The sequence below is a fragment of the Rhineura floridana genome, chromosome 2 (assembly GCF_030035675.1).
Source record: "Rhineura floridana isolate rRhiFlo1 chromosome 2, rRhiFlo1.hap2, whole genome shotgun sequence".
Taxonomy (NCBI): domain Eukaryota; kingdom Metazoa; phylum Chordata; class Lepidosauria; order Squamata; family Rhineuridae; genus Rhineura; species Rhineura floridana.
Window position 1 is genome coordinate 168,060,803 of NC_084481.1, and position 13,867 is coordinate 168,074,669.

General features: G+C 43.5%; 1 protein-coding gene across 9 annotated transcripts in view; it reads right to left on the reverse strand.

Annotated features, from left to right (window-relative positions):
* MAPKBP1 (mitogen-activated protein kinase binding protein 1) overlaps nucleotides 1-11,279 on the reverse strand; it is a 175,541-nt gene extending 164,262 nt beyond the window's left edge. For 8 of the 9 annotated variants that reach the window (XM_061611352.1, XM_061611351.1, XM_061611358.1 and 5 more), the window contains exons 1-3: nucleotides 11,173-11,279; nucleotides 10,014-10,771; nucleotides 8,707-9,059 (exon numbers count right to left, since the gene is read on the reverse strand). In XM_061611352.1, coding sequence (XP_061467336.1) covers nucleotides 8,707-8,823 — 117 coding nt within the window. In that variant the 5' untranslated portion in view covers nucleotides 8,824-9,059; nucleotides 10,014-10,771; nucleotides 11,173-11,279. The other variant, XM_061611350.1, reaches the window with a different exon arrangement.
* Nucleotides 11,280-13,867: the final 2,588 nt, after the last annotated feature.

Genomic DNA, 13,867 nt, shown 5'->3' on the forward strand with positions numbered 1-13,867 from the left:
TGTTGACAGTCACACCCCTTCAGGGGGTAACTGTAAGCACAATCCTATGTGTCTGCTCAGAAGAAGTAGACAGGTAAATGCACATAGGATTGCAGCATGAATCAACAAGGCTTTTAACTCTGGATACGATTCACATGCAGCAGAATGAGGAGGTAGAATGGATGGACTGTACCACTGCAGGTGGAAAACTATTTTTGAATGCTCCTCCACATTTTACAAGAAAATAAATACTGCCATGAAATAAAGCTGGCACACCCAGGAAAAAAAGCAGTGTGGGCTAACACCTCTCTGTTTTGCTATTTTTTTTCTTTCTGCAAGTCCTTTAAACCCACCTGCTATCTCAAGTATGACAGTCCATTCTACCACCTTACATCACTCCCATCTCATTCTGTTACATGCACAGGCCAGGCCATAACAAGTGCAGTATTAAGAGAATCAGAAGAATCAGAACTGGACGTTTTAAGAACATTCTATTTTCTTAATTATTTCCATGGAGGGGCTTAGGAAGGCTGACCAAAAGCTTAAATATTTAGATGACATTATAAAATCTGGCTCTCTCCAAGAGATTTCATTTCAATCACATTCCTCTGCCATTAAGTCAAAACTCACTGGAGGTCCATTCTGAGGATTAGGGCTTTAACAAAAGTCACCCTGCCACCTATAATCTTAATTCTTAAATCACCGGATTACATGGGATGGAAAGGTGCTACACTCCATTTTCTCTTCCAATATTTCACTGTTGGAAGAAATCATATGCCTTCTGTTAGCAAGTATCACCAAATTCATTAGCTACAGAATGGACCTATGTACTAGACAACGGCATAAATCCCTTCATTTAGCTTCAAGAAAGAAAGAAAAAGAGGCAGGGAAAACTGTTTGACCTGCATTGATTACACTGCTATAGTTATCATGGGGCACAAAGAAAAGTAGCTGTAACAAATGTTCTTAATACACACTGGTTTTTTGCTCTGTCATTTTGATATAGCCAAGAGCAGGCCTTGGAAACTTGCTCTGAATCTGCTCTACTCCCTGAACTCACACACGCTTTTGAAATCATACCCTGCCACAAGTAATGACTTGAAAAAAATTGTCTCCACCTAGTCAAACCAGCGATTCTGTGGTCATTTAATAAATATTGAGGCCGGAAACTTGGCTGTGGCCAAAAATACTTTTGCGGGTTTTTTTAAATATGCCTGAAGAGGTCATTGCAACCGACACCTGTTTCTTACATTTGTCCCAGTAGGAGTTACATATATTATTTATATACCCCTCCTGCAAAGTTATTATTTTCACTGAAATCATTCGAGAGTCCTGCTTAAGCAGGTTTCAGATGCGCAGGTCTTTCTCCTTCTAAAGATACTGTGGAAGGGAGCCAGCTGGCAACACTACAGCTCTTCATCTTCCTTTCCTGCCTCCCTCAGACCCACAAACAGGTTTCTCTAATCATCTTCCAAAAAACTCTTGAAGACAAAGAAGGTACCACGCTGACTGGGAAGGTTGCCACCACAGTCATTAATTAGGGAGCTCCTCAGCATCGTTCTCTAAACAAGCCACAGCTCTTGGACACCAAGAGAGAAAACACACACAAACTCAGTTACCAGGTCCAAAAACTGAGATTAATCAGGCCTGCAGGGCATCCTTCAGGCCCGAAAGAAACATGCTGCATTCTTGCTCTTTAAAACTAGACATAGCCAGTACCCTAATTCAGAGAAAGGCAGCCACCCAGTCCACAAGCTGCTCAAAGTTGTCCTCCTTTTACTGAAGCAGGACAATCTGAAAAGATATTGCAATTAAAGAGAGTACCCTTTTCAATAGGGTTGCCAGCCTGGGATGCAATCTGGACCTTTGTTAGCAGATTAGATAGATTTATGGAGGATAAGGCTGTATACAGTAATGACTGTATACTATCTACAGGATCAGCAACGTGCTTCTGAATACCAGTTGCTGGGGAAAAGAGGGAGAAAGCTGTTACCTTTATCTCTTTGGCCACTGTCAAAATACAGTGCTGACTCAGATAGACCTTTGGTTATCTCCTAGAACAGAGCTGGGGAACCTGTGGCCCTGCAGATGTTGCTGGACAACAGATCCCATCATCCCTGAATATTGGGCCATACTGGCTAGAGCAGACAAGAACATCATGGTTGCCACACCTGTCTTGGAATGTTCCTCTGGATCACTGGCTGAAGCAAGTGAGAGTTCCATTTTGTCCTTATGAGGCTGAGGAAAAGGACATACCACAAGACCCAAGTCAGAAGGCAGTGGCAACTTCAAAGTGCTGAATCTGTTCCATTTAAGCTATCTGGATTGTGACTTGGAAGCTCTCCTTTTCATGTTTGCCAGGCTGATGGTATTCACAGCTTTGGCCAATATGTAAGACGAGGCAGTATATTAAGGAAGTCACTTAAATTATCATGCACATTGAGGATTCTGTTTCATTCAAAGAAGCTGAATGTTGGAAGATTCAGGACAGACAAAAGGAAGTACTTCTTTACTCAGCGCATAGTTAAACTATAGAATTTGCTCCCACAAGATGCAGTAATGGCCACCAGCTTGGGTGGCTTTAAAAGATTAGACAAATTCATGGAGGACAGGGCTATCAATGGCTACTAGCCGTGATGGCTGTGCTCTGCCACCCTAGTCAGAGGCAGCATGCTTCTGAAAACCAGTTGCCGGAAGCCTCAGGAGGGGAGAGTGTTCTTGCACTCGGGTCCTGCTTGCGGGCTTCCCCCAGGCACCTGGTTGGCCACTGTGAGAACAAGATGCTGGACTAGATGGGCCACTGGCCTGATCCAGCAGACTCTTCTTATGTTCTTATGTTCTTAAGTACCAATACTTTGAAACAGTTCTGCTCTTCAAAGTAGTAAACTTGCTTCTGGACTATACTTCACTCTATATTTGCAGGCTATAAAAACAAAAACAGAAAAATCCCCACACAATAAGAAATTAGCATATTGGGGAGAAAAATTATAGCCTAGCTTTCTCCCCGACACCTATTTTTCTACATGTGCAGTCATTTGTGTTTGTATTTTTATGTGGACAAGTAGTCAATATATCAGACCTTACTTGTAGTCTGAAGTGTAGGCAAGGCACAGGTTTTGCACCTCAGTGAAAATTAGGCCTTTTCACATAGCAGAGTTTTCCAGGTGGAACCAATAGTAATGATTTATAATGGGCTCAAGTTACAGGAAGCTAGATTTCAAATGAACATCAGGAAAAACTTCCTAACAGTTAGAGTGGTACAACAATGGAACCAATTACCTAAAGAGGTTGTGGGCTCTCCAACAGTGGGGGCCTTCAAGAGGTAGCTGGACAACCACCTGTCAGTTATGCTTTAACTTGGATTCCTACGTTGAGCAGGGAGTTGGACTCGATGGCTTTATAGGCCCCTTCCAACTCTACTATTCTATAACTCTATTCTCTTTACTCCCACTAAAGTATGACACTAATCTTCAGAGAGGAAGAAGGGATCCCAAGGTTACACTTGTACAAGATGGTCTTGTCCCATCACCTTCCTCAAGCAAATCAGTTTCACAAAGTGTGGATTACAGATTGACTACAGAACCCAGTCACCATCGCAGAATCCAATAAAATAATGGGTGAATGCAGACAATTAGCTACCAAGTGGTAACCTACAATAGTATGTGTATCACAGCTTGCTTAGAGTCATCTACATTGTCCAGACACCTAGTGAGCAGAATGTTGCCACACTTTTGCACTTGATTAGACATCTGGGAAGCAAGGGTCACGTCAAATGTACTGTTGTGAGAAGCCATGGGAGTGGCAACAGTGAAGGGAAGGATATAAATTTCTAAATACATTTCTCATCACCATTTGATGAGGCAATATAAGACATTTCCCATGCTCCTTGCATTATATTATGACTTGATAAAATGGGCTGTGTTCACTCCATAAAACATGAGAATTCTAGCTTCTTTTTTAAAAGGAGCACATTTTTAACCATCATGTTTACAAAGACTAGAGGTAGCCATATCTACACCAAGAGGAGGTAATACTTTTCAGTTTTCCTTATTTTGTCCTACCTACATAACAACTTCATCCCTATGCTGTACCGTTACACCTCTTTTACCATAATCACAGGTGATATGAAGGGACTCTGGTCAGGGGAGGTGATATAAAGGTTGTTCAGAAGGGATTATGGTTGGGGGAGATTATGGCAAATTCACAGCCCTCATGTGCTATGTGCTACTATACACAATTACCTTTTCCAGCATATTCCTAGCCATCCTCAAGTTCCCATTATGCCTCAACCACCAAAACTTATAGCATTGCAAATGAGCTGTTACTTCTAATCATACATTCAATAGATCAAGCAAATAAAAAGACTTTGCATGTGCAATCTGCATACATTTATTTATTTCCTTCACAATTAGAAACCAGCTGACAATCCTGTTGAAGCCCTGGTCTCGCTATGGAATGGTAAAATGAAATGGGCGGGTGACACATAGCTCCCAAGCATCCTCTCTGGCACTGTGGAGCTGGAGTGGCTCCTTGGTGTTCTGGGGAGCTTAAGGCTATGAAGTAAACTGGATGAAGACTACAGCACAAGTCTTGCTCCAAAACTGACCAAACACTGGTTAGTGCACCCAATTGTGCCTACCATGTGGCTGTGCAGGCTACAGAGAGGACTCATTTCGCAGTTTGAACTGCATCCTCCATTAGCTGGCCAACAGTTTTTCTGAACGGTCTAGAGGTTCCTGACTCCCACTGTGGGGAGGGGCCTCCAGAGCATTTGAGGACCTGCTGAGACCAACTGGCTACACACCTTGAGGACAAAATCTCTCGACTTCAGAGTGACCTTGACTCTCCTGTTGTTGCAATTTCAGATGAAGTACCCAGTATGGAAGTCGTTGATGTGTTGTGGGATCAGTTTCAGCTTATGCAGTTAGCTGGTGTGGACAAAGTGCTGATGGCTATGTGCCCTCTTAACCCCTGCCCCTCCTGGTTTATTAAATCTACCAGAGGGGATGTGACTAATTGGGTACAGAATGTGGTTAATGTTTCATTGTGTGAGGGGGTGGTGCCTGCGGCCTTGAAAGAGGTGGTGGTGAGACCACTCCTAAAGAAACCAGCCCTGGACTTCTTGGATTAGAATCACTATTGACCAGTTACAAATACATCCTTTTGGGGGAAGGTAGAGGAGAGTGTGTGTGTGTGTGGGGCAGCTACAAACATTCTTGGATGACACTGATTATTTAGATTGGTTCCGATCTAGATTCAGGCCTGGCCATGGTCCTTTGGAGAGAGGGGGACAGGGGAGTGCGACCTTGCCCCTGCTTCTTGCTGTCTCTTGAGGCTTTTGATACCGTTCATCATGATATCCTCCTGGACCAGCTCCATGGAATGGGAATTAGGGGCACCATGTTACAGTGGTTTCAGTTCCACGGTTGTATTTCAGTTCCCTGGCAGCTGTGCTGTGGGGTGCCGCAGGGTACTATATTTTCCCCAATGCTATTTAATATCTATATGAAGCTGTTACAAGAGGTCATTAGGACCTTTGGAGTGAGATGTCATCAGTATGCTTATGTCACTCAGCTCTACTTCTCCATAACATCCAAATCAGGAGAGGCTGTGCAGGCCCTGGACTGATTCCTGGATACAGTGATGGAATGGAGGAAGGAAAAGTAAGCTGAGATTGAATCCTGGCAAGACCACAGTGCTATGGGTGAGTGGTTCCCGTGTTTGAGAAACCGGCCAGTTGCCTGCCCTTCACAGGTTTGCACTCCCCCTGAAGGAGCAGGTATGTGGTCTGGGGGTGTTTCTGGACCAGGCTCTGTCACTGAAAGCCCAAGTAGTCTCAGTGTCTAGAAGTGCCTTTCATCAACTGTACCTGGTAAGATAACTATGACCATTCCTGGACCAGGTGAGCTTGGCCACAGTAGTTCAGGCATTGGTGACTTCAAGCGACTGCAGTGCACTCTGAGTGGGACTTCCTTTGCACCTGACCCAGAAACTGCAGTTAGTGCAGAATGCTGCAGCCAGATTTCTGACAGGAGTGAGACCCTGTCAGCATTTAACACTTCTACTCAGGGATCTGCACTGGTTGCCAATTTGTTACCGGGCCAACTTGAACGCGCTACTTCTGGTCTATAACGCCCTTAACTTGGGACTGCTGTACCCCAAATGGGCCCACTTGTGCACTTTGTAAGAAATTATTCTTTTAATGTGGCAGAACCTACTCTTTGGAACTCTCTGCCTATTGACATCAGGCAGGCAGCTTCACTGTATTTCTTTTGGCACCTGTTTTAAAATTTTGTTTAAGCGAGCCTATCCAGACACATAGATGTTGATGCATTTTAATTTTTAGTTTATTATTGTTTTATCTCAAAATGTAGTTACTTGTTTTTAACCGTTTTACTGACAATTTTAATGTCTTTTGGAAAAAGCTTAGAGGTTTATATAATCAAGCAATATATAACTTTTGAAAAATAAAAATAAAATAAACTTCAGAAGTATCCTAATTCTGGTTACCAGATAATCACTGAGTATGAAAGAATGAACCAAGAGGTTACTCCGCTCCTCTTGTTAGCTCAACACACTCAGGGTAAAATGTAAAAGGAAGAAAACAAACAGATGGCTTGCCTTTGAGGATGAGACAAAACAGTAAGCTTCAAATAGTTTATTAAGAAAGGCTTTGAAAGCACATGGACACAATAAGCAGAGTTTGGGTACTTTTAATTTTTGCAAAACTGGATTTTGAAAACTAAGGACACTTCCAGACTTGCTATTTTGCAGGTGGAATTTAATCACATTCCAGCAAATTGTGGTGATGCAATTAAGTAGATTTGGGCAAACCTACTTCCAAAATAAATTTTAAAATGTGACTCTTTGCAGTAATGAAAATGACAAAGAAATGCACTGGCAAATGTAAGATATCAATTGCTTGCTTGTATAACCTCCCTGCAAACAAATCAGAATGAATGTGCAACGAACAGGTTGTCTGGGAACAACTTTAGGTTTCAGTCCTATAAACTTAGCTTTTGAGAAGTCTTGCATAGGATTGTACTATGAAGCTTAACCTTTTGAGTAGGGAGAAGAGTCTGAAGAACTGTTTTCTACACCAGGTCAGTATCATCAACACTCAGCCAGCTACTTACAACAGCATGTGAGGCCACAATGGCTAATGCATGAAAAGAGGCCCTTCCCTAAAACACTGAAAAATAAATCCATTTACTTATATGGAGTAGAGCAGATGTGTTGAAGCTCTGGCCCTTCAGATGTTGCTGAATGACAGTTATCATCCCAGGTCATTGCCCATGCTTGCTGGGGGTGATGGGAGTTGTAGTTCAGCAACATCTGGAGGGCCACAGGTTCCCCATTCCTGGAGCACAGAAAAATAAAAGCAAGCTTTATTATTAGATAGCTGTTAAAGTATAGACATCAGAAGAGGAAAAATAGTATGTCAGCAACAATCTTAAAGGAGCTTGTGATATCTCTGAAATAAAAGTGTGCTTACTTCAGCTTTCATTTAATACTCTGTCATTTGCAGTGGTAAAACTTCTTACAATAGAGCTAAAATCCCATGCACACTTATTTATCCCATTCTACCCACTGGGACTTATACTTCTGAAAAAAGGTGCATAGGATCAGCTGCAAAACTGTAAAATATAGAAAGTATCTTGCATTACATGCCAAAATCTGTCCAAGTAGTACCAAGTGCTTTAAGCAAGCATTGATCACTAATTATAATTAGGACTGTGCAATTACATTTTTTACAAATGGGAAACTGAGGCACTTGTTTTGTGTGTGCATTTTTCCTTAATAGCATGCAATTAGGCAATGGCAAAGCATTCAGGAATTTGGAATCCCAGCCCCCTGTTTTAATCATTACTCACAGTGTGGCCAAGCTGGTTGTTCCCTTTTATTGTCCATACAAATTAAAACAAGTTTATCCTCTAAAAGAGAACAGAGTCCATGGCTCTTTCTGTACTGCATTAGTCTCTGGACAGCAGACTGAGGAAGGTGCCATTAAGAAGAAAATCCTTGGCCATGAAACCATTGCTAGACAAGAAGTAGGAACAAGAGAGAGAAAGACAGCACATACCAGTATGACAGATATATTTCAAGGATCCACTACCTTAATGCAGGCTTAGTTCCTTGACACTTTTAATCTTGTTCATTCAGCTTAATCAGTCATGTGTCAAATAACACCATAAGCTTCAGTGGTAAAGGTTGCATCCCTCCTCTTGAAAAAAATATTAGGATATTATACACTTGTTGCTTTTGAGACATGCTCCAAAAAGTTTGAGAGATGTAAATCAAAGCAATCTATGCTGGTCATTGACCGTGACAATAAAGATTTGATTTGAAATCATGCAGTCATTTATTCCTCACTTCCTCATGCGAGAACAGCCAGAGATGTTGTGTCCTGTCTTCCCTTCTCATTGTCTGGAGTAGAGTCATTGCCTTAAAACACCTCTCCATGAGCAACACATCCTGAAGTAGCTTCTCACAGATACAGCTTGGAAAAGCAAACTTTAGGCACACCCAAAGACCATCATCGTCTTGCCAGTTATGCTACATGTAGCTCAGGAAAATAGAAAAATAGCCATCAGCATTGTTGCCGCCAACATTTCAGGATGTTTAAGGACTCCCATACCTGACATCCCCTAACATGACCAAGCATTTAGCCAGAAGTGAAGCCTTAAGTAGGCCACAAAACAGACCCTGCCTAATTTGAATGCTCACCTTATTACTGATGTCTTCCCGCTTGCTCCCCGGCTTGCTCCTTCGCAGCTTGATAGAAGGAGATCGAAGCAAGTTCTTTATCCTGCTTGTTATTGTTGAGCCTTCAACAGACATCATAGCCTTAGTGGGGAGGTAGCACTGCCCCCTCTCAAGCACTATCTACCACAACCACCCAGTCAGTGGTTAGCCTTCCTATGTTTCACGTTTCTTTCAAGAGACTCCAGATTTTGGGCACTCCCCTTTTTCCCTTCATCACAAGGCTCCTGCTTCAGGGCACAGTTGTTTAAAGCTTTTGTATTATTACTATTCCAGATACTTCCTTTGTCAGTTCAAAAGATTCGATCAACAGAGACCTAAAGAAAGGAGGAGGAGAGACCAATATAAGCCAGTAATACATCTTCAACTGAATCTTAGTCTTACTTAATAGAGAATGAATGATAGGCACCACCCATCAAAGGTCACTGAATTTCATGAGGATTTGTGGGAAATCCTTCTGTCCTTCCCCCCCCCCATGCAAGTAAGCACATTATAAAAAACAAGACCATTTTAAAGGGGAAAGGAGGCAATTGTAAGAATCAGTTCACCACAGATGCCAGGATTTAAAGTTAAGAGAATGGGGCCATTTCTTCCCCCCTCCCAGGCAATCTTAACCTTGGCCCTCCACGAGGACAGCTGTCCTTAAAGAGCTTAATGCAAGGCAATATCATAGCACGATCAGGACCAAATCTCCAAGAGAAGTTCCTTCTCCCCCACCGACACTGTTGCAGTATTTATAATTTAAAAATAACGTTTAAAAAGCAGTCATAGAAAACAGATGCATATGCAATGAGTAAACCAGCAACTTACTGCTGGTAGGTATTAGATCAGCATATATATTTTTTGCTTAGATTTTAATATACTTAATGTTTTCCGATTTTAAAATAATCGATTATTTCGAACACCCCCACAAACCCTACTTAAGAAGAGAATCACGACCAGCCAAGACTGTCGGAACCTTCAGGCCCAAAAACCTTCCGCACCTTTGGCTGATGAGAGCCTCGGGGAGGTAAATCTACCCAGATTTTCCAACAGAAGTTTGCGGTATTTTTCTTTCTTTCTGCCCCAAAATTAGAGAAGACGAGAAATACCTGAGTCAGCGGGATCATCGCACAAAATCCTTTCAGAGAGTTTTGTGCCAACGTTATCGTGAGGACGTAAAAGCCAGGGAGCAAATTCAATCCGTCAGGACAATTTTTTTTTTTTTAACAATAAGCCAACGACATGAACATTTTAAAAAGGAAGCCACTATACTGATCAACCTTTGTTACCTTGATGAAAAGGCAGCGGCGCTTTGTGGAGGAAACGCAAAAGGCGATTAAAACGAATGTCACTCCCCAGTGTCCGTCCATACAGCCGATTTTTCCTTTTAGAAAGTGACTGTGGATTTCAAAAAACAAACACACACATCCTTTTCTTCCCTCAACCCCATCTCTTTCTTTCATTCCTTCCTTCCCGGTGCGTCGTCGCTTTTGCAGGCATCAAGACCGCTCGCAGACGGGGAGAGGAGGAGACAGAGCCAGCGAGCGGATTCAAACTACTGGGAAGGTCGGGAGTTCCTCCTGCAGGTTTTTGTTTTGTTTTTTAACTGCTAGCCAAGGGAAGTCGGACGAAAGGAGAGAATAGAAACAGGCTGTACGGCTCAACCCTGGTCGGTTTCACCCGTCTGCCAGCTGACAGCAAAGGGGCTGGAAGTAGCTGGAGCGCCCGTGCAGGGAAGGCTGCCAGACCCTCCTTCAGCCCGATCCCCTCCCCAGAGGGTTGGCTACAGGGACACGGCTGCCCTCCTCTTCCTCCTCTTCCACGCTCGGCTGTTTCTTCTCGCCAAGTTCCAGACTGGCGGCCACTATTATTGCTGCCGCTTCCACGCTCCAACCTCTGTTCGCTACGATTGTATCTTCATTCTGGCGCAGGGCTCACGCTGTCAGATCCCAGCCAGCCAGATTCCGCTAAGACTATGGTGGCCTAGGCGGACCAAACCGCGAAACGGAAAAGACGACGAAGGAAAACGCTGCGACGACGAAAGAACCTAAAACCAAACCGTGTATGTGAGTGAGAAATATTAACGATCTGACCTGAGCGCTTCCTGGAGGAAAGAGGAGGCAACCTTTCCTTCCCAATCGAGGGAGGCGTATTATACCGAGAGAGCTTGCTTTCCCCTCTCCCGCACCCCCGGTTATTGTCAGGTCACCTCTTTGGAGGCAAAATGAACCCGTTCGCAAATCTCGATCCAGCCTCCGCTCCTGTCAACTTTCCTCGCAAATGGGCACGTTTTAACTTGCCATAAAGCTTGAGCCGCGGCCAAACCTGAGGTGCTTACTAACACCACACGATTAAATCGGATTGCCAACTTTTTCTCTCTCCCGAGCAGGACCCCCCCCGTAACTTTAACAGCTGTTTGAAATTCAGAAGGAGAAGTGCTTCCGTCACCTCAGAGAAGACAGGGATCTGGGATAGGTATCCTCTCTCCTGGCTTGAAAACGGCATTGAAATTACCCAGGCTGCTCCAAACTCAGGTGCCTTTTAAAAAAAGCTCGTTCAAATTTATCTCGCTCCTGCCGGATTGACAGTTTCACACAGGCATCTGGTTGGCTATAGTGAGAACAGGATGCTAGATTAGAGGAGCTATTGGCCAGCTCCAGCAGGGCTCTTCTTGTGTTCTTGTGGATCTTCCAGTGGTATTCCACTGTTACCTAATTACTCCATTTTTGTAGCATCCCTTCAATACATATGTGGTTCCACTGAGAGAGACTGTGGCTGGATTTCTGAATTATTTGATGCAGCTCTTGCATGTTCCTAATTTTGTGTGTTTTTGTGCAAAACAGGTGGTATTCAGTGCTAGTCCTACTCAGAGTAGACCACTGAAGATAATAGACATGACTAACTTAGGTTCATTAATTTCATTGGGTCTGCTCTGAGCAAGACTTAGTTGAACAGAGCCCAATGATTGCAAAATTAGTAGTGATTGTGACTGTGTGTGAACTACCCATTTCATTGTTTGCAGGAGAATCTTAATAAGGATGATATCTGATTGTTTCTGATCTTAGTCGGCATCCTTTAAGCTTATATGCAGCCAAACCCTATTAATATTTACCCAAGAATATGCTGTATAGTTCAGTAGGGATTACTTTCTCTGAAAAGCCAATGAACATGAAACCAGTTGGCCCTTTGGTGTCTCTAACGCTGCAGAGGATCATGCTGCAAGTGCCCACATTGTTTGTGTTCTAGCACTGAGTAATTTTTCTTCAGTCTGCAATCCTATGCACATTTACCTGGGAGCAGTGGGGGGTTGTGATGGTACTCACCTGTACGGAGTACCATCAAGTCTTTCTTGGCTGCCCATGGCAACCATTTTGTCCTAGCACTCACAGCACTTTTATCAAGATATGAGTACCAGCACTTCATTCCCTCCCCTCCAAAAAAGCAGTGCCTGGGAATAAGCACCACAGGGCTTAGTTACAAGTAATTGTGTTCTGGAATCTGGGCTACAGTTTTGTTCCAAAATGTGACAAAATTATGCCAGCAATTTTTAGCAGATATAATACATAATATTTTGTGTGTGTGCCCCTTCTTTTGCTGTATCAGAATTTCAAACTTTAGTGCACATTTTAACAAATGGAATTAACATCTGTCTTGCTCAGGAAGATACTAATTCTATGTACACTTAGATAGGAATAAGGCCCATTGGGCCTGAGGTCTCAGCTACATATCAAAGAGCGTTCAGCTGGAGATCTCAGCTTGCTCAGCAATCAGATTTTACATATGCTTCTAAACCCCTGCTTCCTCGGCTCTCTAACCTGGTCATCCTCCTGCACAAGAACATAAGCAATGCTCCTTGAGGCAATGGAAGCCAATGTGGTGCCCTCCAGATGTTGTTGGACTACAGCTTCCATCATCCCTGATCATTGGCTATGCTGACTGGGGCTGATGGGAAAGGGGGCATCTGCGACTGAGCAAAGGCTTCACTGCTGCACTCCTCTGACTGATGGAAGCAAGCCCATTGTGGCAAATGGGGCACTGCCCTCCCAACCTCATTCATGTATTCAATTAGACCCCCACCTGTCTGCCTTCTTACTTGCATTCAGTTCAGGGGGCAGCCTTGGCCGTCAATTTCCTCTTCCTTAGTCTCAGCAGGGAGATGGTGCAAAATTAAAATTAATTGGCTCTGCATTTTATTGGCACTGGCTGTACCTACTGTTGGTGTCTCTGCCTTCTGCCCTAGTAGTCCCAATGGGCACCCGCCATCTCTATCTCCATCCCTTGGCTTGTTGGTCCGACGGAAGAGTCCAGCGAGACCTATGAAACTTCCAACATAGGGAGCTACCTTATACCAAGTGATACCTTTGGTCCAGCTAGCTCAGTATTGTCTACACTGATGGGCAGCGGCTCTCCAGGATTTCAGGCAAGTGTCTCTCTGAGCCCTACCTGGAGATGCAGGGGGCTGAACCTGGGATCTTCTTCATGCAAAGCAGATGCTCCACCACTGAGCTACAGCCTTCCATACCTTATATTTGTCAGATCCTTGATCTTGTTTGCCCAGTACATCTCCTCTGGCTGGCAGCTGGTTTATGTAGAGAAAGTGTTTCTAGATGATAAAGTGATCTGTAGTTATGCCCATTGCCACCTCACATAGTTTCACTTCAAATGTATAGTCTGAAAGCTGAACTGTTGGGGTTACTACTTTTATGCCAGGGACCTAACTGCCAATTGATGGGACAAATAATGTCCAGCAATTCATTAGTATGGAGTGAGTAGCGCAGGAACTAGACAGCCATGATCCTTGCAGGCGAACATCCAAATATTAGATAATATATCAATGAAACTTTATAGGAGTCTCCCCTACTTGCACAAAACAGTTGAAATGAGTGCACTGCCCATATTCTCCCTTGCATTCATGCTTGGCAGGTGTGCCAATATCAAAGCCTGTCTGTCTGTTGGAACTGTTGTTGCTTCTCCTTTTCTGTTCTACCCCAGCCTGGAACTTTTCCAAAAACCTGCTTTCTTTTTTGCAAACCTCTGGCTGCCCTTACTTGCTCTGTAAGATTCTACATTACTGTAACATCCCAGGTCCAAGTTCCATCATGAAACTATCAAGAGATTCTGTATTTTTTTTGTTTCCAGAGGG